At 52.5% G+C, this 26,094-nt stretch overlaps 1 protein-coding gene across 1 annotated transcript; it reads right to left on the bottom strand.

Moving 5' to 3' along the window:
• On the bottom strand, positions 1,848 to 24,792 carry ESPL1 (extra spindle pole bodies like 1, separase). Its single transcript, XM_013986230.2, is given in 32 exon segments — positions 1,848 to 2,209; positions 2,509 to 2,673; positions 2,837 to 2,920; positions 3,083 to 3,198; positions 3,369 to 3,473; positions 3,581 to 3,751; positions 3,862 to 4,017; positions 4,901 to 5,023; positions 5,147 to 5,274; positions 6,270 to 6,460; positions 6,563 to 6,776; positions 7,459 to 7,608; positions 7,776 to 8,139; positions 8,547 to 8,674; positions 8,677 to 9,534; positions 11,003 to 11,112; positions 11,854 to 12,010; positions 12,150 to 12,278; positions 12,676 to 12,847; positions 13,584 to 13,703; positions 15,274 to 15,408; positions 16,346 to 16,485; positions 16,689 to 16,827; positions 16,936 to 17,080; positions 17,304 to 17,543; positions 17,853 to 18,046; positions 19,753 to 19,889; positions 22,225 to 22,345; positions 22,505 to 22,609; positions 22,877 to 23,935; positions 24,118 to 24,211; positions 24,575 to 24,792. Coding segments are annotated over 31 exon segments (6,339 nt in total). The 5' UTR covers positions 24,199 to 24,211; positions 24,575 to 24,792; the 3' UTR covers positions 1,848 to 2,007.

The raw sequence follows: 26,094 nt of genomic DNA, 5'->3' as shown, positions 1-26,094 counted from the left end.
GCTGGGATCCCACGTTACTGTGGCTGTGGTCCGCAGCTACAGCTCCAATTTGACCCTTAGCCTGGGAACCTCCAAATGCTGCGGGTGCGCCCCCAAAAAGACCAAAAAAAAAAAAAAGTAAACCATGTGGGTGATATAAACCCTAGTGACAACTGGCAAGGAAGGAAGAAGCTTGTTAAGTTCTCTGGTCGTAAAAGGAGGCTTTGGGCAGATGAAGCGGGACTAGAGATGGAGTGGAGATGAGTGGGTGGAGAGAACACAAAGGAGGTACCTCATCAACCAACAAACACAGCAACAGGTTTGTTACTCAATAGTGTTACCATGTGCTAGAAGTGAGGAATACTGCTAAAGTGTATAGCACTGACAGCTTTAACAGTTGTATGTGGGGAGAACAGCAGCCTCTAGCATCCAGTTAGAAAGGGGACAGGACAACTGAGGCATTACAGCTAGTGTCACTCCCCAGATTCTGGAGGGCAGGAACACAGGATAGACATCAGAGTACCTGGCCAAGACTCTCTCTCGCTCTTTTTTTTTTTGTCTTTTTTTTTAGGTCCGCACTTGCAGCATAATGGAAAAGCTGTAGCCACAGCTGAGCCACACCTGCAAGCTACATTGCGACTCAACAGCAACACTGATCCTTAACCCACTGAGCAAGGCCAGGGATCCACCCTGTGTCCTTATGGATACTAGTAGTTAGGTTCATTACCAAGACACAAGGGGAACTCCTCTTTTTTCTTTGGCTGCACCTGTGGCATATGAAGTTCCTGGGGCAGGAATTGAATCCAAGGGGAGGGGCCTTGACTACACCACAGATGCAGCAACACCAGATCTTTTTGACCCACTGGGCCAGGCCAGGGATCAAACTCTCAACACAGCAAAGACAACACCCAATCCTTAACCAGCTGTTCCACAGCAGGAACTCCAAGGCACTCGATGGATTTCTCTCTACCTTTCCTTGGACCTTTGTACCCATACACTGAATTTGTATGCTCCTCTCTCCCTCAGCTTTGTCTGCTGAGGCCAAGCCAGGCCCAGCTTTGTCCCATGGTTTTACGTTCTTTCCAACAATCTCAAACACTTTTTGCTTTTCAGGGCCACACCTGTGGCATATGGAAGTTCCCAGGCTAGGGGTCGAATTGGAGCTGCAGCTGCTGGCCTATACCACCGCCACAGCTATGCCAGCTCCAAGCCTTGTTTGCAACTTACACCGCAGCTCGTGGCAACGCTGGATCCTTAACCCACTGAGTGAGGCCAGGGATTGAACCCGCATCCTCCTGAATACCAGTCAGGTTTGTTACCGCTGAGCCACAACAGGGACTCCCCTCAGACTTGAACTCTTGCAAGCTATTCTTATTTATAGTACCGCATAGTAGGAATTGAGCAATGGTCCTTTTTCTTTTGCCCATACCCACAGCATATGGAAGTTCCCAGGCCAGGGATCAAATCCAAGCCACAGCTGTGAACCACACCACAGCTATGGCAACACTGGATCCTTAACCTACTGTGCCACAGCTGGAACTCCAAGTGAACAATAGTCTTTTTTTTTGCCTTTTTGCCTTTTTGCCTTTTCTAGGGCCACTCCCATAGCACATGGAGGTTCCCAGGCTAGGGGTCTAATCAGAGCTGTAGCCCGCCAGAGTCACAGCAACCCTGGATCTGAGCTGCGTCTGCGACCTACACCACAGCTCACGGCAACACCAGATCCTTAACCCATTGAGCAAGGCCAGGGATCACCCCGCAACCTCATGGTTCCTAGTCGGATCCGCTAACCACTGCGCCACAACAGGAACTCCTCCAAGTGAGCAATAGTCTTGTCTTCAAATGTTCTCAGAGGAATTACACAAAAGAAGGTTTAAATGGTATATCTTTATTATATTAAGATTAAATCAAAAGGAAACATTTCATAAAACACTGGGGAAATCACTTAAAATATCCTCAGGGCCAAATCTAGGTTTGGAGGTAGAACAGGCACCTGGCTTCCATCAGCAACAGAAAAGCCCCAGGGGGTCATCGCAGGGAGACAGGCAAGCCATAGGCTACAGGTGCAGCCCCAATGAGATACTTGAGTCGGGGAGCCTGGCGGGCCTGGTTGACGTAGTACAGAAGGGGGGCTCCTGAACCTGCCCCAAGCCAGCCCTGCAGCAGAGCCTCTGTGTAGCGGTCAATGTCACGGTCAGTTACATCCCAGAGGTTACCTAGAAACAGGGGGCTGGGGAGAGACGGAAGCAAGGCAAAATAAGGGCTCTAAAACAGACTACTTGGGAAAACTCCATTGGTGGTGGTGGTGGTGGTGGTGATTAAGTCGAGAGGGACTGAACCAATGAGGAAGTCCCTTGACACCCAGAGGTAGGGGGTAAGAGAGAAGAGGGCCACGAGTTCAAGGCCCAGGCATGCCAGGGAACTGGGGCGGGAGGAAGGTGGGGCACAAAAGAGGAAGGATTTCGGGTTCAGACTTGGGAAAGCACTTAGAGTGGGGACCTAGGATGGACTTTGCCGCTCGAGACTCACCAGCCAGCCATGATATACTTGAGCACGATGCCAGCCCCCTCCAGGTTTCCATGCACAGCCAGGGCTGCACTGCTGCAGCCAAAGAGCAGGGCCACGGCCCTGCAGCTCAGCCGCAGGACAGCCTGGCCATCCAGGAAGCGGGCACCAGCCCCATGCCCTGCGTAGCTGAAGCAGAAGGAGACGAGATGAGCCTGATTTAGCAGTGCCAGGCTCTGCTGTGTCTCCAGAGGTGTCCTGAGTCAGGGGCTCCCAAGCCCCGAAGCAAACTGTGGTGGTACCCACCCTCTGGGGCTGCCCCTCTCCCCACCTCCCTGTGCTGAGCACTCACATGTATAAGTCATGCTCCGTCAGGGCTGCCTGCACCTGTTCCGGGCTCGGCACCTCCCCGACCACCCCTTTCCAGCCAGCTTCACTGCAGGGAAAAGGCAGGCGTTAAGGAGGCTCATGGGGCCAAGGGGGCAGAAGGAACACCAAGGAGAAGGTGAACTGCAGCAGCTGACTCCGGAGAGCAGGAGATTTGCCCTTGTGTTGTGCCTACCCTTCCCCACCCCCTTTTTACTCTCCTCCCCCTGACCTGCTAAAATGGGCTCGGAACTGCTCCTCTGTGCTTGACAGGTTATTGTGAGGGTTCAGGACGTAGAAGGTACTGCGAGGATTCACCCCTTGGCTCAGCACCGACGAGGCCCCACACTGAGGGAGAGACACTGGTGATGAGGCTCCTGGTCTGGCCAGAGGGCCCCAGCTCCAGCAACCCCCAAGCCCCTTTCCACGGTGGATCCATTCCCCAGACCTCCTCGCCCCCAACCCCCCAGCTCTCTGCCTTTTCTTGCCCCATCGCCAGTCACCCCCAGTCCCCAGACCTCTTTGATGATGGAGTAGCTGAGGAGGAATCGGAAGGAGGGCAGCCGAGTGACGGGCAGGGCGCGGAGGCTGGGCATGCTCTCCCACGGCAGCTTCTGCAGGTCCTGGGCAAAGAGTGCTCAGAGGTCAGGGGTCGGGGGAGCCAGAAGGGGCGTGGCCGTCAGTGCCCACTGCCCACCAGACGCCGCCCCTCCAGGCCTTGGCTCCTTACTTTGTCCAGCACTAGGACAAGGTGCCTGCTGCTTGCTACTGTCTGGTGCTGTAGGCGCCCTACTGCCTCACTCAGGAGCTCCTGGGCTCGTTCTGGCCGGGCCGGGCACAGCCCATAGGCCAGGGCCTGAATGTCCTGTGGGGTGAGCGTACTGGCACTGCTGAGGATGATCTGCAGGGGGACAGTGGGCAGTGAGTACCATAGCTCCCACCTCCACCCTCAGTGGCAGGTGGGACAGAGTTAAGGCTGGCTTCTTCCCCTTCCCTGATCTCTCAACTCACTTTCAGCAGAGTGGGGTCAGGGTATTTCCAGCCACATTCTTGCAGCAACTCTTGTAGACGGGAGGCCTCCTGGGAAGGGCCGGGGTCCTCACTGGATGGCAGCAGCAGTCCCCTCCAGCAGCCTAACACGTGCTTCTCTAGGGAAGTGGTGAGAACCTGGATGCAGGACAGAACCTTCAGTCAGAGAGGAAGCTGCATTTCTTTCCCCACAGGCACCGACATTTTGGAGACAGGAAAGTGGGCCTTCCCATGAGTGGCTCTGTCTTACATGTCTTACTGCCAGTCATAAAAGGCGAGAAGCGAGAAACATTTTCTATTTGCTGAGACTACAACCAGGATGCTGATAACTTGGGCTTCGATTTTTTTTGCGTGTGTTTATCCTCAACAGTCCATTGCTATAACCCCTTCACATCTTGGGCTCTTGTTTAAAGTCTTCCCCAAGCGACAGATTTTTTTTTTTTTTAACTTTTTTTTTCTTTAGAGCCGCAAATGCAGCATATGGAGGCTCCCAGGCTAGGGGTTGAATGGGAGCTGCAACTGCTGGCCTACACCACAGCCACAGCAACGCTGGATCCAAGCTACATCTGTAACCTAGGCCACTGCTTACAGCAGTGCTGGATCCTTTCTTCTTTTTTTTTTGGTCCTTTTTTTTTTTGTCTTCTAGGGCTACTCCCTCAGCATATGGAGGTTCCCAGACTAGGGGTCCAATCGGAGCTGCAGCCGCCGGCCTATACAAGAGCCACAGCAAGGCAGGATCCGAGCCATGTCTGCGACCTACACCACAGCTCCAGTGCTGGATCCTTTAACCCACTGAGTGAGGCCAGGGATTGAACCCACATCCTCGAGGATACTAGTCAGGTTCTTAACCTGCTGAGCCACAATGAGAACTCCCCAAGTGATAGAATTTCTTATTTAGGCCTACACTTCCAGAAAGGACTTGAGGTAGCTCAGCACAGACCTGGGACCCCTGAGAGAGAAGATATTCCTCGGGCGGGCCCAACCCCACCCTACCCCACCGCACCCCACTGTGGGGGCACACCTCCATCCTATGGTCCAGTTCCAGCCGCCCTGTCCACCATTCTCGCTTGTCGGTACAGCTGCTGTTCTCTTTCTGTTCTTTCTGGATGGCATCAAATTCCTTCAGGGCTGAACTCAGAGAAAGCTTTGGGAGATGGGCTTATGAGATTTCTGCTTGTCCATGTGATCGCCGTCTCTCCACCCCCAGCCACACCTTGCCCAGAAGCCTGCTTCAGCCCCTCTTCGCTCCCTGGTCTGGAAAACCTACCTTGTTCTGGGCCGTGGGGATCTGCATGGTGACCGGAGGATTGTCTTTTTCCAGCCGGGTCAGCAGGAGGGTGTTGCCCACGGTTCCAGGCTGGAGGGTGGCCAGGGCCAACACACACACAGTCACCCCTGACACAGGACATGTCCAGTTATTCCAGCTCTTACAAGAATTCCTCTCCCTGCCTCCTGCACTCAATCCCTATCTATCGCTCAAGACAACATGCACGAGGATGCGGGTTCGATCCCTGGCCTCGCTCAGTTAAGGATCTGGCGTTGCCTTGAGCTGCGGCGTGGGTCGCAGACATGGCTTGGATCCCGCATTGCTGTGGCTGTGGTACAGGCTGGCAGCTGTAGCTCCAATTCGACCCCTAGCCTGTAAACATCCATATGCTGCTAGTATGGCCCTAAAGTGCAAAAAAAACCAAAAAGACAAAAAAAAACCCCACAACTCCTAGAAGTCTCCCCTGGCCACTGAAGTTCAAGGTGCAACCTCTTGCCCTAACAGCTTCCTCTGGACAGAGACCGTGTCTTGGACTTCTTTGTGTCCCTACAGAAGCTAACAAAGGGCCCTGCACACAGCGAACATTCAAATCATCCATTAACATGTTGCACATTGTCATAGGAAGACCCCAGACACCCGAACTTACCCTAAGCTTGCTGGTAATTCAAAGTTGAAATTCAAAAACAAAAACAAAAATACTTCTAGATTTAGGGAGTTCCTGTTGTGGCTCAGCAGTAATGAACCTGACTAGGGTTCAATCCCCGGCCTTGCTCAGTGGGTTAAGGATCCGGCATTGCTGTGAGCTGTGGTGTACGTCAAAAGATGTGGCTGTGGCCGGCAGCTGCAGCTCCGATAAGGCCTCTAGCCTAGGAATTTCCCTATGCCACACACACAGCCCCAAAAAGCAAAAAAATAAAAATTAAAAAAAAAAAAATCTAGATTTAAGGTATGTCTCTTTGGTGATAGTAACAAAACAACTAATCAGTAGAAAAGTATGACTTGTCCTTCCCTAAGGATCATAAATCTGTGTGGGAACTAATGACTTCAACTCCTTCAGCCAACTCCTCCCTAAGCAGATGCATGCATAAAAAGACCACTGAGCCAGCAATGCCCACTACCATACCACCAGGAATCAGAGCCAGGCGCTCCTGGAAACGCTCTTTCTCGGGCTGGGGGAAGTGGCCAGATCCCAAAGCTCTGAAGGAAAAGAGGTGCTGGATGTGGGCCAGGGGGGTGTCTCCAGGCCTCTCCTGGAGGCTCAGCTCTTGCAGCTGGTCTGCTATTTCCAGAGATCCTTGGCGCTTCTGGGCCTTGCTGCAGGCAACACAAGTGAGGGGTGAGTTCTTCCTCCTTCAAAGTCTGGACCCTCCCCTCTAGTCTGTCCCAGCCTGAGCCTTGGGAATGGTGGGCACTCACCTGAGCCTCCTGTGGAGGTGGATGAGCAGCTGGTGGCGACAGGTGATGGAGACAGACTCGGTGACAAGGCAGGCAGTGGCATAGGGATCCCGGTGGCCCAGGCATAAGGCTAGGAGGCGGCAGAGGTGAGCGTAGAGCCCACTAGGAGGGCAGTGACTGACCCCACGGAAAGCAATGCTCAGTGAGGCACAAATGGAATCCAGGGTAGAGAGACCTAGAGGAAGGTCAAGACGCTTGGTACAGAGGAATCCCCCACTTCCTGGCTGATGGGAGCTGTCCAAGAACAAGCACCTAGCCCTTCTCCCACAGGGAAAAATAGCTGCTACTGTTTATGAAGGGCAGCGGGCCACGTGGGTTCCACATCAGTTACATGCATCAGCTTGCGCCACCCTCCCCCAATGCCATTTTACAATTAAGTAAATTGAAGCTCAGAGAGGTGGAGTGACTGGCACACAGCCAGCAGAGGGAGTGCTCAGGTTCAAACCCACATTCAAAGGCTCCTGGGTCCAGTTGGGGATCCAAAAGCCAGAAAAAAAAAATCAGACTGGGGAGTTCCCATTGTGCCTTAGCAGTAATGAATCCAACTAGTATCCATGAGGATGTGGGTTTGATCCCTGGCCTTACTCAGTGGGTTAAGGATCCAGCATTGCTGTGAGCTGTGGTATAGGTCACGGACATGGCTCGGATCCCACGTTGCTGTGGCTGTGGTGTAGGCTGGCGGCAACAGCTCCAATTCGACCCCTAGCCTGGGAACCTCCATATGCTGTAGGTGCAGCCCTAAAAAAAAGACAAAAAAAAAAAAAAGAACCAAGGACAGACTGGAAAAGCACTGGGATCAAGAAACCTCGTGGCTTGCCCCCTCTAAGCAACCAGACCTTGGTGGTCAGCATACTTACTGATGGCCATGGGGGCCGAGGGGAGTCGGTGCCGAGGACCGAGAGCCTTGTCTGGGCACGGGACGGGCAGCTCCTCTTTGCCGGCATCCCGTCTCAACACCTCACACTCTCCTATAGCTGTATCAGGGCCTGGAGCTGGGGTCTTCCCACCTGGGCAGAGAGCACAACTTTTCTGTAGAGTTCCCCCCTGCCAACCCCTAAGCTCCCCCTTCTAGGGTCCAGTCGCAGAGCTAGCAAAAGAACTTTCTTTTGCTCCATCCTTGGCACCAGTTATCTCTTGGGTTTTCATCCCAGGGCAACCTTGAAAAAACACGGACCTCTTCCTCCCAGCTTTGCCATCACTCCTGAGGCCGAGTCTTCCCCGTCTGAGCCCCTGAGGATCTCAAAGCTCATTTCCATCTGGTTGTCCATCAGTTCCTCCTCAGGGATGGTTCGCATCATCTCAGGGCCCAGCTCCTCACAGTGTCCTGATGCCACCTTCTTGGCCCTCCGGCTCCTGCCACTGAGAATGGGGTGCTCAGGGCCACTAGCTGGGGCGGCCTCTGCATGAGTCTTCACGCTCAGGACCTTCCTAGCCCGGCCCCGGCCCCGGGAAGCAGTGCTCCGTTTCTTGGGCCCCTCTGCACACTGTGCCTCCACTGCGACAGGGTCTTCCAAGTCACTGTCATCGCTGAAGTTCACCTAGGAGGGTGGGAAAGGGAGAAGGGCCAAGGGGCCGTCAGTGACAACTGTCTGCCAGCAGGTGGCGCTGTGGAGGCACCATCACAGAGGCCCTTGGGTTAGATTTAAGACTTAACTTCCCACCTGCAGTCCACACAATCTGGGGCAGTAACTGGGGTGTGGAAGGAGGGAGGGGTGAAAGGATGAAGGATGAAAAGGGAAAGGAACTGTAGAGTTAAGAAGGAAAAAGTCCCTTCTGTCTGAAACAAAGGTGGACCTGAACTAGGTCTTGAAGGAGATGCAGGGGTCCTATGGTAACAGGAGAGCTAAAGGGGCCAGTAAGGCCCTGGGAAGCTATTCCGGTGAGACAGCTGCGCTGCAAAACTCTCCTCCAGGGCCACCCCCACCCGACGCCAGTCCCACCTCACCTTGAGGCGTGTCTGGACCCTTTGTTGTACCCTGGGGGCCTTGGGAACCTCAGGCTTGCTCTTTGTAAGGAGGACTTCCTCAAACACGGTGAAGGGAACACGAGGGCCAGCCTGCCTGACCCGGCCTGCGGCTTAGGTGTACAGGGTGGTCCGCCGCCTTCCAGACCCTTCAGAGAGGTGTTTGAGAGGGGCAGAGTAGCAGAGACTGCTTGCTGGCGCCCTCGTCCAGAATGTTTTTGGCTCCGAGGCTTAGAGGGTTCTGAGCCAGTGGGGGTCTTTACTGATGGGGGCTGCCAGCCCCAGGAGCTTGCAAAAAGCTGGGCAGTGCAGCAGCTGAGGCCAGCCAGCTTTGCAAGGGCCTGAACCCAGAGGAGGCTGGCTCGCCAGGGCTCCAGGTGGGGTATCCGCGCTGCCACAAACTTCAGCCCTGACTCCAGGACCTTCCCCAGGCTCTTGTTTGAGGGTTGGCTCAGCCCTTCTAGTGCCAGCTGAGTGTGGGCCTGGGCCAAGATCTCATCAAAGAGGCCCGGGACAGGGGATGGGCATGCTTCTCGATTCAAGGAAGCTTGTAGAGCTTGGGTGAGGCGCTCCGTGGCTGCGGGGCAACCCTTCAGCACAACCTGCAGCAGATCGAGACCCTGGGCCTGATGGCCCACGGCCAGCTTCACCCCCGCGGTGACCGACGCCCAGCGCAGACAGACCATTGAGAGGACAGGGCTGGCGCAGAGCGAGCAGTCACAGGTGGGCAAATGGGTCAGGAAGCCGGGGCTGGGCTGGGGCTTTGTTTTCAGGACTGGTGAGGAGTTAGTTGAAGGTGCTATGGGGCCAGGCTCCTTGGCTACAGTGGCCACCAGCTCGAGGGCAGGGCCTCTTAGGACAAGCTCTTCCTCCGGGAGCTCTGGAGGACGGGGCACCCGGGCCTGCTGCTTCCCCTTCTGCAAGTGGACCTTCTTCACAGAGTCCGGCTGCTGCCCTAGTCCGACAAACTCTGAGGAGGGAGTGGAAAAAGAATGAGAAAACTGGGAGAAATGGTATCAGTGCTTCCTGAGCCACCCCAGTGGCCAGTGCCCTAATGTGTGTCACTTCCTTACTAACGGCTTGTATATAGTACTAGCTAACATACTAAATATTAGCACGGCTTATTATTTTTTTATAAAATCCTAATGTTTTCTCAGAGTTCCCATAATGGCTCAGTGGTTAACGAATCTGACTAGGAACCATGAGGTTGCGGGTTTGATCCCTGGACTCGCTCAGTGGGTTAAGGATCCAGTGTTGCCGTGAGCTATGGTGTAGGTCGCAGACTCGGCTCGGATCCTGCCTTGCTGTGGCTCTGGCGTAGGCCGGTGGCTACAGCTCCAATTAGACCCCTACCCTGGGAACCTCCACATGCTGCGGGTGCAGCCCTAGAAAAGACAGAAAGACCAAAAAAAAAAACCAAAAACCTAATATTTTCTTAATTCTAACAAAGGATCCATGTAGCCCACAGCATCCCCGTAGCCAGCACCCAGAGGCCCAAGTCTTAATCCTGACTCCTGCCCCTAACTAGCCCTGTGATCCTGGTCCAAAACATTCAATTTCTCAACATTGTCATTTTACAAATGAAAAAACTCTTTTATGTTCCCACTTTCCATGGTTTTGTGTGGGTCCAATGAAATAGTATAGGTAAAAGTGTATAAGAGAAAAATGTACCATAAATACATATTTTAAGCTTAAGCCCTTCTTTTCAAGTTTTTTTGTGTGTGTGCACCGACACATGCAGAAGTTCCTGGGCCAGGGATTAGACCTGTGCCACAACAGCAACCTGAGCCACAGCACCGGATCCTTAACCTGCTGAGCCACAGGGGAACTCCAAGCTTAAGGCCTTCTGAGGACGCTACATTTGTGCTGCCCAATACAGTAGCCACAGCTACTGAACACAGGAAGTGTGGCAAGTATTTAAGGCCCTGAATACTAAATTTTATTTAAGTTAAAATTTAGGGAGTTCCCATCGTGGCTCAGAGGAAACAAATCTAACTAGTATCACATGAGGACACAGGTTCAATCCCTTGGCCTCGCTCAGTTAAAGATCCAGTGTTGCTGTGAGCTGTGGTGTAGGTCGCAGACAAGGCGTGGATCCCGCATTGTTGTGGCTGTGGCTGTGCCTGGCAGCTGTAGCTCCGATTCGACCTCTAGCCTGGGAACCTCCATAGGCCGCAGGTGCAGCCCTATTTAAAAAAATAAAAAAATAAAAAAAAAAATAAAATTAAATATCTAGAATATGTTAGTGCTGACCACTAGAGGCAGGCAGGATAAGTGCTGGACAGGCCCTCTGAAGGAGGGACACCAAGGGTCTGACTGAAGCGAAGGGAGCTTTGCCAAGTCTGTGACTGAGAAGGGAACCGTGACATATAAAGAGGTGTTGTAGTGCGAGCGTCACTCTCACCACCGCTCACAGGCGTGCGGGCCTGGCTGCTCACCTGTGCAAGACTCCAGCAAGAACAGAACCTGCTGCAGGTCTGACTGACAGAGGTCAACGTCGTTGCGCGCCAGCTCCAGCTCCCCCTTCAGCACCAGGAACAAGGCACACCTTGTTGGAGGCAAGATGATGACCCCATGAGTGGAGACCCTTGTTTTCCTGGAGAATCTTTCTTCCTGCCCCCTTCCCAGGCAGAGCCATCAGTCTTTCCAGGCTCCGGAAGGCCTTTACCTCCTAAAGCTGACCTCAAGTGCTCCCTGCAGAAAATCTTCCACACGCCTCTCTCAAACCAACTCACCCCTTTACCTGAGGGCAGGATTTCCCATTTCCCAAATTGCAGTCCTCGCAAGGAGGGGGCCTCCGGGCAAAGCAATTTCTAGAAACACTGAACACTGGATCTCCCGTCTGGAGATTTATAATGTGTATTATTAGCATAGTGGAGGACATGAGAAGTCCTACAGCAATAAAAACATCTAATTTTTTTTTTCTTTTGGCCCACACCTGTGGCATATGGAGGTTTCCAGGCTAGGGGTCGAATCAGAGCTGCAGCTGCCAGCCTACATTACAGCCATGGCAACACGGGATCCGAGCCGAAACCATGTCACAGCTCATGGCAACACCGGATCCTTAACCCACTGAGCGAGGCCAGGGATCAAACCCACATCCTCATAGATAATAGCTGGGGGAGAAATATGTCTAATCTTGATTAAGTCAATGTCTCCCACATATTTAGCCACAGAATGCATCCTTCCAAACACAACATGATACTCTGTGGAACAGCTTGGGAACTCGTGATCAAACACGCAGGCACTCCGGTTTGGGAATCAGCATCCTCTCAGGCCCTGTACTCACTGGCGCGGTATCTGCAGCTTCATCGTCAGTTTCAGGGCCTCCAAGCAAAAGGCCTTGGCTTCGCTCACACTACCCAGGCGGCCCAGGCGGCAGACCAGCTTCTCGGAGCAGCTCAGCACCTCAGTAAGAACCTGCCATTTCTGTACCAGATTTTCACCTGTGGCAAAGGAGAGACGAGACCATCATCACGTGGATGGATCCAGGATCCAGTCTGGATCCCCTGGAGACAAAACTGCCAGCCTCACCATCACCATCCAGCCTGTTCAGTTCATGATAGCGCTCCTCCCGGGACTCACCATAGTCCAGGAACGGCGTCTCCACAGCTGTTTTTTGAATTGAGAGCACATCACTGCCCATGAGCAGAAGGATGATGCTTCGGAGGAGCTTGTGGGAGTCGATGAGCGCTATCTCAGGTGTCTGCCAACCTGTGCAAGTGTTGGGGGGAGGTGGAAGGGGCAAGAGGAGAGATGATATGGCCAGAACTTCCAGCACCTTCAATTACTAAGACATCAAATGCAGAGTAACTCTCACCCTCTCCAACTGTACCTAAGGCAGACATAGCTAATCAATCACAGAACTCTTTCCCCTTGAAACCACATGGGGTCTCAGAATCCTTGTCAGTGCAGTATTTTGGGCAGTCACTAAGCGATCAGAGTCAGCAAGCGAAATGAAACATGTTTGCTATCCCTGGCCTACTCTGGCAGCTCTTCTAGTGGGCTCGTCCACACGAATGGACAGCAGGGGGGAGGAGGGCTGAGCAGAGCTGACAGCAGACACACAGCATGCATTGGGCAAGGAGGGCCATCCACCCTCTTCTTTCACCTTGAGCACAGAGCTGCTCCCACAGCGGGGCCGGGAGGCTGTCTGATGAGAGGCTAAGGCAGACCGCCACCAGCTGCAGGGCCTGGACCCGTAGCAAGTACCAAGCCTTGGACGACCTCTGGAGGGCAGGGTTCCGAAGCACAGACAGCAACAGAGAGACGCCCTCAGCCACCTGGTGGGAGAGAGGGGAGCAGTGAGTGAGGTCAAATTGGCAGCTGAGATGCCCCTGGAGATCATGGGGTTTTTTTTGTTGTTGTTGTTTTTTTTTTGTCTTTTTGCCATTTCTTGGGCCGCTTCCGCGGCATATGGGAGGTTCCCAGGCTAGGGGTCGAATCGGAGCTGTAGCCACCAGCCTACGCCAGAGCCACAGCAACACGGGATCCGAACCGCGTCTGCGACCTACACCACAGCTCACAGCAACGCCGGATCGTTAACCCACTGAGCAAGGGCAGGGATCGAACCCGCAACCTCATGGTTCCTCGTCGGATTCGTTAACCACTGCGCCACGACGGGAACTCCCGGAGATCGTGTTTTCAGATTATAAAAGCTGGAGAGAAACCTACAGCCTGAGAGGGCACAAGACTCGGCCAAGTCACATGTCTAGTGTGTGAGAAAGCCCAGGCTTTTGGATCCCACTAGATTTCCAGTGTTATCCCAGCTTCTAGTCATGGGACAGACCTTCCCCTTTGCCCCTGAGGGAGCCGGGAAAGGATGAAAGGATGGAATGGTTCCTAGAGAAGCACCAGGCGATCCACGGGAGGGGGCATGGCCAGGAGACAGCTCTGTTTCTCAAGGCCAGGAATGTCCTCCCCACCCCTGGGGAAACCTCAGGGGCCAGATAGATATCTGGAGAATCCTCGCACCCTGCCAGTGCTAGGACCTTCGCCAGTTAAGAAACAGAGATGCACCTTCTGGCAAGCACAGTAGACTTGACTTCTCAGTAGGTCACAAGTCAGGGAAAGGAGCAGGTATGTGTCTGTGGTGCGATCCAGAAGCTTCAGACTTGATTCTGCCTCTGCCAGGTACACCTGAGGAAGTGACCAGGGGTGCATGAGCATACTGGTGAGGGGAGGCAGTCAGACCTCCAAATTAAAGCTGATGAAAACACTGGTAAGCAAAATATTGACTACTCCTGATTAAATATTATTTCAAATATCATAATCCATGTAGGAATTATTCTCACTCACTAAAATTTAGTACCTTTCAGTTAACCACTAAACTAGAGAGACAAAGCTGAATAAGCAGTAAGTAGGCCCTTCCATCCAATGGCTTGCAATGTAGTTGGGGGACGGGCATACCTATGTGACATGACACAATGCCACTGGCGGTGTGGGGTCCCAGGGAAAGTGGTTGATTTTGCCCTTGCAGAAGAGGACATATAAAATACGTCATGAAGGAGGAGACAACTGAGCTAAGCCTTAAAAAGAAAGCACAGGTTTGCTGAATGAAACAAAAGGTGAGGGATATCACAACACTGTAAATCAGCTATACCTCCATAAAACTTAAAAAAAAATGAAAAAGGTTACAGCAGAAATTATCACAACATTGTAAATCAACTCTACTTCAATACAGCTTTTTTTTGAGGGGGGTCTTTTCAGGGCTGCACCCTCAGCTAGGGGTTGAATTGGAGCTGCAGCTGCCAGCCTATACAACTCACAGCGATGCCGGACCCTTAACCCACTGAGTGAGGCCAGGGATCGATCCCGCATCCTCATGGATACTAGTCGGATTCACTACTAGGCCACAATGGGAACTCCCAACAAAACTTTAAAAAAAAAAAAAGGGGGTGAGGGAGGAGTTCCAGCTGTGGCACAGCAGATTAAAGATCTGGTGTTGTCTCTGTGGCAGCATGGGCTTGATCCCCAGCCTGGCACAGTGTGTTAAAGGATCTGGTGTTGCCAAATCTGTGGCAGCTGTGGCTCAGATTTGATCCATGGCCTGGGAACTTACATATGTCATGGGTGTGGTAAAAAAAAAAAAAAAATGGTGAGGGAGAGGATGGTGAGGGACTAACACACCCAAAGACAGAGAGAAGTAAGAAGAACATAAAGTAACTGGTACGGACTGGCATATGGCTCATGTGGAGCAGCAAGAAAAAAAGTGAACCAGAATATAGATGTGCAATCCAGAGTGAAGGATCTGGACAGTATCCTTCAGGCAACGGAGAAGCCAATGAAATCCTTTAAGCAGGCAAGAGATAAGATCAGAGCTGCGCCTAGAAAGATCACGCTAGCAGATGAAAGGGAAAAGGGAGGAAGTGGAGGCCAGGAGACCAGCTAGGAGGCACTGTAAGAGCCCTAAGTGAGCCAAGAAGCATCAATCAACTAGGGCAGGAACAATGGTTGGGAAATACAGGCTTAACCATGTCCTGCTGGTGCAGACTGTGTAAGACCTAATGGACAGTTGGTTTTGCAGTGAGAAGGAGAAAGACACCCCTCTTCCCACAGCCACCCCTACTCCACACTTTATGATCCTTTGGCCAAATGTGGTGGGAGAAGGCAGAGGCGCCCCTTCAGTAGCCTATCTTCTTAAAGAAAAGATGGGTCACCAAACCCAGGTTCCCCTGCAACCCCCAGGCCAGGGCAGCTAGGCACTCACCTGGGCATAGCTGGGACAGCGGAGCGTCAGGAGGAGCTGGGTGATGCGGCAGGAGGTGCCAGCTGCCTTTCCGTGGTCCTCCAGTCTCTGGGACACCATTCGCACGAGCAGGAGGACCTCCAGAGCCTGCAGGGGCTGGTTGGCCAGGAGCAACAAGTTTACCCAGCTCAGGCTCAAGCCTCCATTTCCACCCCCTCCCCTCCAGTCTTTTGGGACCTTGGATGGACCTGACGACCTGGCTGGAATGTGGCCACCCAGACAGAGCAACCATCAGCCAGCTTCAAAGGGCAGGAAGTGAGAACAGTGAGGGTATCTGCAAACCATCCTAGGGCCTCCCTTCTGTCATAAAGTCCACGTGCCAGTCCTCATCAATAGCCAGGATTTACTGAGAGCTTACTATGTGCCAAGCACTGTGCCAACTCACTTTATCTTCATAGGAATTCTAATCCCAATTTTACAGGTGAGGAAACTAAAACTTACATAGGTTAAGCTGCTTGTCTAACTTCCCGTAAGAGGTATGCAGTTAGAGCCAAGGCTCAAATCAGGCAGCTTCCCAGGCTCCCTGCTAGAAACATGGCCCAATGCTCATAGTAACAAAGATCCTTGATGTGCACATATTCTTTCTGAGGTTCCTGATGTGGGGTCCAGGAAAGAGCTTCAGGGAGTTCTTAAAATTCCTATCACTGCATGTAAAACTGTAAAATTATGTCTATAGGCATTTTTGTCTTTTTTCTGAGTATACAGGCCTCAAATTATCTGACAATTACTAATAATTATGGCTGATTTGAGTATTCTGTCTACACACACCATCTTCCATGCATTATCTCATTGAATGCTAACAAGGCTGTGAGCTAGTATTATTGCCCTCATTTTAGAAATAAGGGAACTTGGGCCTGAAAGATTATAAACAACTGACCCTAAGCCCACAGACAGTAAACGATGGAGCTTGGACTTAAAACTCAGGGAGATTGGTGACAGAGCCCCTGCTGGATATGACTTCTCAGCAGGGGACACAGGCAAAGAAGGAGAAGGAGCTGGGCTTCTGATCTGTGACCCTTCCCTGCCCCGTTACCTTTGCCACCAGCTGATAGAGGGCCGCCAGGATCTGCAGGGAGGCTGCTGTCTGCTGGAGACACCGCACGGCGGGGGCCTGCCCCTTTGTAAGCACCTCCTTCCACAGGGCTAGGGCTTGGTCCAGGCATTTGGACTGAGCTGTAAGTCAGAAGAAAGGCACCGGCCATTCTCTCAAGGGTGGGCCACTTGGGAAACGTGATCATCTTCTCCATGACAGCTTCCGTCCCTGTGCCCACCTCCCACTCCACAGGGCAGCCTCTCCTACCCCCGGGGTACCTGTCCTGCTCTCAGGAAGCCCCAGAGAAGGCCCTATCCCAGCACACTACATTCACAGCCCTCACCAGCATCCGCAGCCAGGTTGAAGGCAATGTTACTATATAGGAAACGATCTTCCTGGAGTTTATCTTCATAGTTCAGGTCGTTGACTTCAAATTCCTCCAGGTTACTAGGCGCCTGGGCTCTCCGATCCCGCTCAATACCCTGGATGGGGCGATCGGGGTGCAAAACCGGGTTGGTACCAGCTTACTAGGGTTCAGGGAAAATAATCCCTGTACCCAGTTCTGCTCAGCCCCGCAGCAGCCAACTCACCTCCTGCATTTTGGCCTCTAGGGTGCAGATATAGAGCCACAGGAGGGCCTGTGCTTTATCATCCAGAAGTCGATCCTTGGCCTGAGGCTCGGGCCTCACAGACTCCAGAAGCTGCAGAGCTTCTCGGATAGCATCCAGGGCCGAGCTAGAGGGAGAAGAGGCACTTGAGCTTGGCTACCACTGAGTACCTGCCATGGTATCCTGGGAAGGGCCTTCTGCAGCACAGCTGGCCTCATCCTCTGAATGAGTTTCCATGGCCACAAGCCAAAGTGGGTGCTCAGGGAGGTGGAGAGGGAAACAGGCTCTGAAAACGGTATGAGGACCTAGGGCAAGAAGCAAGAGGGGCCTCCCCAGCCCTTCCTCCTCACCAGTCAGTCTGCTGGGCAAAGTCATGGTAGCAGAGCACCTGAGCCAGTTCCACCAGGTGGGTGGCTCGGGCCCAGGCCCCGGCCGGCGTCTCCTCGGGGCTCAGCTCCATCAGGTCGCAGATGACGTTGAACCGTTCCTGCCCTGTGTCAGCCCGCACTGCCTTGTAGGCCTGCAGCTCCTCCCTGAGCAGGAGGGCCAGGGTCTCCGGGTCCCAGCCGCTCAGGCTGTCTCGAAGTGTCCTGAGAAAGAGCAGGCTCAGCACCCGGGATGCCCGTGAAGCACGGTGCCTCTGCCCCATGCCAAGGAGTCCCTGCCTCAGCTTGCTGAGAGCTCAGTCTCCAGCGGTGAAAGCAGGAACACTGCCCGTCACTGCTGTGCCCCTCCCCCCGTACCCAGCACATTGGCTGGCACACAGTGGGCGCTCAATGAATAACGATGAATGGAGGCAACAGTGCCTTTTTCAGACATGAGGATGAATATGACCATGAAACAAAAGCAGCCCTAGCCAGGGGGCAGCCATGGTTGTCCCCCCCGCCCGCCCAACTCACTTCAGCTGTAGCTCCTTGTCTCCGGCTCTGGCTGCATCCATCTTGACCCGGACCCAGAAGGTGACCGGCTCAGTCATGTGTTCGGGGCCAGAGGGCTGCAGGGCTGCCAGCCACAAAGTCACCATCTTGCAGCCCTGGGCCTGTTTACCCAGTTTCTTCAAACTTTCTACATGCAGCCGGAAGCATCTGTGCAACTGACCAGAGAAAGAAAACAGACCAAACTGGAGAAAGGAACCAGGGAGTCCGTACTTGGGGAGGCCGTGGGGGAGCATGGGCGTGCACAAGGCGCTCCTGCCCCTGGCCCTGACCGAAGCAGGAGACAGTGAAGAACTAATTATCCTGGCTGCTCTCAATGTGAGGTTTCCGCCCATCCTACCCACACAGCCATCACCCACACCCTGGCAAACCTGCTCCTCCTCCTGATCCTTCTCTCAGCAAATGACCACCTTCTCCCAAGTTGGAAAGGCGAGACCATCCTGGCCTCTTCCTTTTCCCTTCCTCACAGCCAGTCACTTTCTGAGCTAATCATTGACTTCTTGCCCCTACTCACTTCTTTCCATCCCTCTGGAAGCTGCTTCACTCCAGACACCCACCCTTTCCTGCCTGGGCTGCGAGAGCTGCTCCATGTATTCACCACAGTGATGCTGAGAAACTCGAGATGCCAATCTGACATCAAGCCTCCACTTAGATCCTTGAGAGGCTCGCCAGAAGAAACCAAGACGCTCTATGACCTAGCTCGCCCACCAATCCAGCCATCCCATCCTTTCGTGGGTATTTTTAGTCTATGACAGTGGTTCTCACCCTGGGTTGCCCAAAGGACCACCTAGGGGAACTTTTTAAAAAAATATTCAGGAGTTTCTGTTGGGGCGCAGTGGGAACAAATCCGACTAGGAACCATGAGGTTGTGGGTTTGATCCCTGGCCTCGCTCAGTGGACTAAGGGTCTGGCATTGCCATGAGCTGTGGTGTAGGTTGCAGATGTGGTTTGGACCCTGTGTTGCTATGGCTGTTGCGTAGGCTGGCAGGTGCAGCTCCCATTTGACCCCTAGCCTGGGAACCTCCATGTGCTGTGTGTGCAGCCCTAAGGAAAAAAAAAAGGAAAAGAAAAGCAATCCAGATGCCTGGGCTCCAGTACCAGTTCTTGATGCAATTACCTGGAGACAGGCTTCAGATTTTTTTTTTTTTTTTTTTTTTTTGCTTTTTAGGGCCGTACTTGTGGCATATGGAAGTTCCCAGCCTAGGGGTCGAATTGGAGCTGCTGGCCTACACCACAGCCACAGCAACGCCAGATCCAAGCCACATCTGCAACCTCAGCTTATGGCAATGCCAGATCCTTAACCCAATGAGCAGGGCCAGGGATCAAACCCTCATCCACATGGATACTTGTCAAGTTTGTTACTGCTGAGCCACAACAGGAACTCCCAGAATTTTTTTTTTTTTTTTTTAATGGCCACACCAATGGTATATGGAAGTTCCCAGGTCAGGAAATGAATCTGAGCCACAGCTCGAACCTACATCACAATGGCGGCAACGCCAGATCCTTTAACCCACTGCGCCAGGTGGGGGATTGAACACATGCCTCTGCAGTGACCTGAGCTGCTTGCAGTCATAATCTAAATCCACTGTGCCACAGCAGGAACTCCCAGAATTTTTTTAGGTTAACTCAGATGATGCTAATGTATTGCCAGATTGAGAACCACTGGCTTAGGCAAAGCTAAATATACAAAATGAGTCAATTGAAAAAAAATTAATAAAAGCACAGGTGAGGTCTGAGAAACACCACCCCGGGCCACTGGTGCCAATGTGCAGCTGCTAACACCTTACTCCAAGACAGGGTCCTGGCCAGGCCCTTTCACGCTATGCCAACTCCTTCCTCCCCGCCACATAACCTGCCCTCCTACCTTCTCAGGAGGCACCTCAGGATAGGTGCCCGGCTTTGCCAAGCCCAGGTGCTGACAGAGGGGCTCGGAGATGGCACAGGCCTCGGCATAGAGCTTGTGACTATAGAAGCTGTAGGCCAAGTTACTGGTGTGAGAGGCTGCAGGAGAGAAAGGACAGATGACTGCAGGAAGGGTTCCAGTGCCCTCTCCTGTTGGAGGGCCAGTAGAGAGATGCGTGACCTGTGGTCAGCTCAGCAGCTCCCAGATCAGACAGGAACCCCCATGACTAGGAGTGAGAAGGGGGCAGTTCTCCCCTTCCTGCTCCAAGTCAGCCCACGCCCTCCATTCCAGGAAGGTAAAACCACAAGAGCCAGCCCCTCTGCACTTGTTTTACAAGAGTCTTCAGTCCCACACAGGGCCCATCTCTCCTTACGTGCCAATCTGTCTGCATCTTGCTCCGAAGGTCAGCATTTTAGGGGAAACACTCTGGCCCGTCCCTTACCTTCCTCTCCTTCCCTCATTCCACTGAAGCCACACTAGCCTCCCTGCTATTCCTTAAACACACCAGTCCCTCTCCTGCCACAGGGCCTTGGCACTGGCTGTTTCCTCTGCCAGGGATGTCCTTTCCCAGGCATCTACATGGCCAACTCTCTCAACCCTCCAGGTTTCCCTCATGTCACACTCTCTCTGAGGCCTACCCTGACCATCTCTCTAAATGCCAACTTGCCCCTCTCACCAACTCTGACCTCCTAGTTCTTTCTTATCCTGCTCTACTTTTCCTTTCTCCCCATATTTCTGATCACTTTCTAACATGCTTTTGGTTTTGCTTTTTAGGGCTGCACCTGTGGCATGTGGAAGTTCCCAGGCTAGGAGTCGAATTGGAGCTACAGCTGCCAGCCTACGCCACAGCCATAGCCACGCCAGATCCGAGCCACATCTGTGACCTACACCACAGCTCATGGCAATGCTGGATCCTTAACCCACTGAGCAAGGCCAGGGATCAAACCAGATCCTCATGGACCCTAGTCGGGTTCGTTAACCACTAAGCCACGAAGGGAACTCCCTCTAACAAGTCGATACATCAATTATCCTATTGTTTATGATCCTTCTCCCCTAACCAGAATGTGGCTCCATGAGAGGAGAGATCTTTATGTCACTGTTTTGAGTACTGATATATCCAAGTACTCAGAACAGTGCTTAGCACATAGTAAGTCCTCAATAAATAAAATGAATAAAATTTTCCTAAATTCTAGTTTAGCCAGCCTCCTGGCTATCTATGTAGACGGCTGGGAGAAGAAAATAAAGTAGGTCTTCAGTATTCTGCAGGAAGAATTCTCATGCTATTAATTTTTCTGATGCCTGATATTTTCACTGCTGTGGCTAGGTTCAATCCGAAAATATGCATGTGAAAAGTTTTCCAAAATCTTGTAGTGACTGGACTCATTAGGTTTATATAATTTAAACTAGAGGGCCATGCTTTTTGTCAAATGAGGGGAAACTTTATTATGAAGTACAAAAACAGGCAAAACTAATCGATGCTATTAGGATAGGTAGTGAGTGCTGTTGGAGTGTGGGGACCAGAGGAGGCACAAGGAGGGTTTCTGGGGGGTTAAGTCATGCTCTGTTACTTGACCTAGGCATTGGCTACTAAGTATGTTCACTTCATAAAATCTGTAAAGCTGTCTGCTTATGATCTTAGAATTTTTCTGCATGTAGATCTCAATAAAAAGAGAAGTATATATGTCTGTTAGTCCATACACGTATACACAGTTTATATTTACATATATCGGTATACATAGTATATCTCTAGAAGGATACGTAAGAAATTGACCATATTAGTTGCCTCTGCAGAGGGGGACTTGGGTGACTAGGATTAGGAACAGCAGAGGAACTTCTCACTGCTTGCTTTTTTTTTTTGCTTTGTAGGGCTGCACTCGCAGCACATGGAGGTTCCTAGGCGAGGGGTCGAATCAGAACCACAGCTGCCAGGCTACACCACAGCCACAGCAATGCAGGATCCAAGCCGCATCTGTGAGCTACACCGCATCTCACAGCGATGCCAGATCCTGAACCCGCTGAGCGAGGGCAGGGATTGAACCCACAACCTCATGGTTCCTCGTCGGATTTGTTTCCGCTGTGCCACAACAGGAACTCCTCACTATATGCCCTTTCGTGCATTTTGAATTTTGAACCATGTGCACATTTTACCTGGTTTAAACAAGTTTAAATTATAAATGTTCTGCATTTTTATGAAACAAATACCAAACAGATTTCAAAGTCAATGAGAAAGAATTTGTGTCTGTTATGGTATGTTAGCCTCATGACTTCTCCACTGCTGTTAAATACAGAGGTCCTTATAAACATCTTTTTCATTGCCTCTGTAAACCCCCGGGAGCCTCCCTAGTGGTCAGAACTAACCAGCAAGTGCTACTTACCTGCCTAAGAAGGGATGACCCTCCCAAGAACCCTCTATCTGAGCCCCAGGGCACTAACCAGTCATCCCCAGGTAGTCGGTCAGCTCTTGGCCTGACAGGCTCTTTAAGGCCTCCAGCATCCAGACAACAGCAGATCTGCAACTTTCCACTAGCTGGGCCAAGTCAGACATGTCAGCTACCTGAAGGGACAAGAAAAGTGAGAGGAGACATACCAGGTCCAAGGCGATGTCCACCCCACCCCATGCCCAAAGCCAATGCAACCCTGAAGCTCTACCCGGGGCAGTCAAGCAACTCCAGACCCTAGGACCTGAACAGGTTTTTTTGATTCCAGATGGTACCTGACAGCCTTGGGCAAAGTCATAGACCACCACGGTGTAGAGGTGAAGTCCCTGAAAGTGCATCTGAACCAAAGCCTGCTGCTGCTTGGAGGAGTCCCCACAGACCTGAGGAAGGAAGGGGAGGGTTGGTTTGAGGGACAGGGAGCTCTGGGCTCAGAGTCCTGGATAGTGGATAACAGCCTAGGAAGGAGGACGTCAGGAAGGGCCACTGTGCTCTCAGCATGTACTAGGCTGCTGGCTGGCTGGCCAGGTAGAGTCCAGACAGCAGCTTACGGAGGCGGGAGCTGGGCTCCCAGATCTTATCAAAGATCAGAGCCTGACAGAAAGTCCACAGAGCCACCTTCCCACCCTACCTCCTGGTCCTTAACTCACACCATCCTGCAGCTGCCGGATGAGGGAACAGTAGCTTCCAAGAAAAGCAAAGAGGCTGAGTACAGCATCAGGTCCATAGCACCTCTTCGTGCCTCGCTCCAAGGCTGAGAGGAAGAACTGGCAGCTGTCACACAATGCTCGCAGCGGGGGTGACGGTGCCTCCATACAGTTCTTTAGGACAGCTGATGCCTTGATCAGAAGCTTGGCCACCGCCTGGGGTCCTCCCTCTCCAACCTGCAGCAGTTCGACTGCCAGCTGGCATAGCTGGAGGCTGGGGGCCAGACTGGTGTTCTTTAGGTAATCATGGGCCTTCTCCACTGCCCTGGTGGCCTTGGCATAGTGGTGGCTCCAGGAGAAGCGACGGCAGTGTTCCAGGGTGAGCTCCAAGAGACAGAGGGCCTTCTGGGAGGAAAGGGGACCAGGAGAGTCCCCTCCCTCACCCACCAAGGCTCTGACCACATGTCTGGAGAGCAGGTCATCTAGGAAATCCGCATCTGCTTCATTCAGACCATGTCCACTGGTATCAAATAACTGATGGGCAGCTACCACTCGACAGGCTGTTGGAGAAGCAAAGTGGGGAACTTCGCAAGGGGTGCTTTCATCCTCCAAGAGTACTAGAAAGCTCAAGGCCTTCAGCCGAGCTGAGAACGCCACTCGCGGCTCCACCAGGGCTTCTGCCCCCTTCCAAAGCAGAGAAAAGCTACCCCGAGCCACAGCTTCATAGTCCTGAGGAGCAGCTTGGCGAGAGCACTGCACCATGCAGGCATGGAGGGGCTGAGCAAGCCGGAGTGTGGCCTCTGGGATTCCCTGTGCGGCAACATTTCGCAGAAAGATGAAAAGAATTCGTTCCAGATAGAGGGGTGGGCGCTGGGGGGTAGACCTCAAGTAGCCATCGCAAGCCAGCTCTGCCAGCTCCAGCAGGCTCCCTAGGTGCTCAGGGCAAGCCAGCCTGACAGTCAGTTGCTGGTTGCAAGCCCTCAGGACAGCATCACAAGTCTGTCTCCTCTCCGCATCAGACCGACAGCTGGGAGAACCAACTGGAAGCTTGGACAGGAACTCCTAGGAGAAGAGGAAGATGTGAATGGGGCTACCAAAGGAGAAAAAGAATAGGGAAGGGAACTAGAAATGGGATTGCTCAGAAGAGGATCTCCTATTCATCCGTCTTTTCAAACCAGTTAAAAAACAAACAGCGCAGCTTGGGAAGCCAGGTGTATGTACCCACAGCCAGCCAGCACGCCCACCTTCAAGTCAGGCAGCAACTCTTCAGCCTCCTTTGGACTGCTTAGCAAAGTCCCAAAGTTGACTCCTTTGAAGCTCCTCATGGTGCCGAGGGGGCTAGGAGAAAGGAAACGGATTAAGGAAGGCTGAGAAGATTTGTAAAGGAGGTAAATGAAGGGCGGGAGAAGGGCTCGAAGGCCTCGGAAGGCGGCGGCGGGGCGGGCGGGGGCGCAAAGAATCCCCTCAGAAATCCTACCGGAAAAAAAGCCCATGCCAGGACTCCAGGCTCCCGTTATAAACCGACGCTTCCTCTCTTCCTTCCTCCTGGCCGGTCCCCAGCCTCACTACCCTTCCCACCAACCTACGGCCCACACCGGAGGCCTCCACCCAGCTCTTCAGCGCCCACCAGGACTTGCGGCGGGCTCCCGACCCTCCTGACGCCCGGCCTCTTCCTCAAGTCAGCGCTGGGACCCCACTCACCTCAGCGCATACACACGCTCATGAGGCCTTCAGGCCTTCGGGTCTCAGAGACCGTCCTCCTTCCCAGAAGCAGGACTTACCCACTACACAGAGAACTCGGTAAGGATCCAAAATGTACCCTTCGTTTTCCGCGCCAGCCCCTCCTTTCAAATATTCCCAGCGACCAATCAGCGAGAGCTGCGTAACGCCGGCGGGCCGCGCGGCACGCTGGGAGTTGTAGTTTACCCGCCGCGGTGCGTCGTCACGTGACGCCGGCTGGCGGTGTCCCAATGCCGTGGGAGTTAAGGCCTCTTGGGGGCGCGGGTTTTCTCTCTCTTTTTTTTTTTCGTTTTTTTTCCCCCTTCTGGTCAGCTGCTGGTTGCCCCTACGGTGAAGTCCAGCCCCTTCAGTGAAGGCCAGCGCCCCCGTCTCCTTCTCTTTCCCTTTATCTTCAGAGCTGGGAAAAAGTTTAAATTTCCAGAAGAGAGAAATAGGTTAGACAACAAAAAGAACTTAGTGGGGGGGTTACCTTGGTGGCTCAGGGGAAACGAATCTGGAATCTGACTAGCATCCATGAGGACGCAAGTTCCATCCCTGGCCTGGCTCAGTGGGTTAGGGATCCAGCGTTGCAGTGAACTGTTGTGTAGGTCGCAGACACTGCTGGAGTCTGGCAATGATGTGGCTGTGGCGTAGGCCAGCAGCTACAGCTCAGATTTGACCCCTAGCCTGGGAACTTCTGTATGCCTGGGTGCGGCCCTAAAAAGACAAAAAAAAAAAGAAAAAAAAAGAAAAAGAAAAAGAACTTACTTGGAAACTTGCGGTTTGGGTTACTAAGAAAAAAGGGTGTAGCCTTTCAAGGAATTCTGTTAAAATACAGTTTTCCGGGGGTACTGGCATGAGTACTGTGGCGACTAACAACTCTCTCTGCGGTCCAGCCTTGCTCCTCTCATCAGTTGAATTGTTTGAGCGAGGCAGAGGATCTTCTGGTTGGGGGTAGAGGGTAGAGGGGTGGGGTAGAAGATTGTGAGTGATGATGGGAAGAATTAGGAAAACTCACTCACTTGAATATTGCACAGTTTTTAATGCCTTATATTGGATGAGTACTCTTTTCCCGAACACACACATCAGTTGGCTCTGCATCTCTTCCCTTCCTCCACTAAACAATCAGTTCAAAACTCTGGGTCTTCCAATTAACTTTTTCCTGATGAACTCCATTGGATAACTCATCCTTCACTATTATTATTATCATTCATCATCTTTAGCCTCTTTTAGGAGCTGGAACTCTAGCAGGGAAGACTATTTAAAACAACCAGAAAAACAATGACAAAGAATTTCAGTGTTGGCGTTCCTGTCCTGGCTCAGCAGTTAATGAACCTGACAAGTATCCATGAGGACAGAGGTTCAATCCCTGGCCTCGCTTAGTGGGTTGAGGACCCAGCATTGCTGTGACTGTGGTGTAGGCTGGCAGCTACAGCTCCAATTTGACCCCTAGCCTGGGAACCTCCATATGCCTCAGGTGCAGTCCTAAAAAGACCAAAAAA

The sequence above is a fragment of the Sus scrofa genome, chromosome 5 (genome assembly GCF_000003025.6).
Source record: "Sus scrofa isolate TJ Tabasco breed Duroc chromosome 5, Sscrofa11.1, whole genome shotgun sequence".
NCBI classification, from domain to species: Eukaryota; Metazoa; Chordata; class Mammalia; order Artiodactyla; family Suidae; genus Sus; species Sus scrofa.
This window is presented reverse-complemented; position numbering and strand designations above follow the sequence as displayed.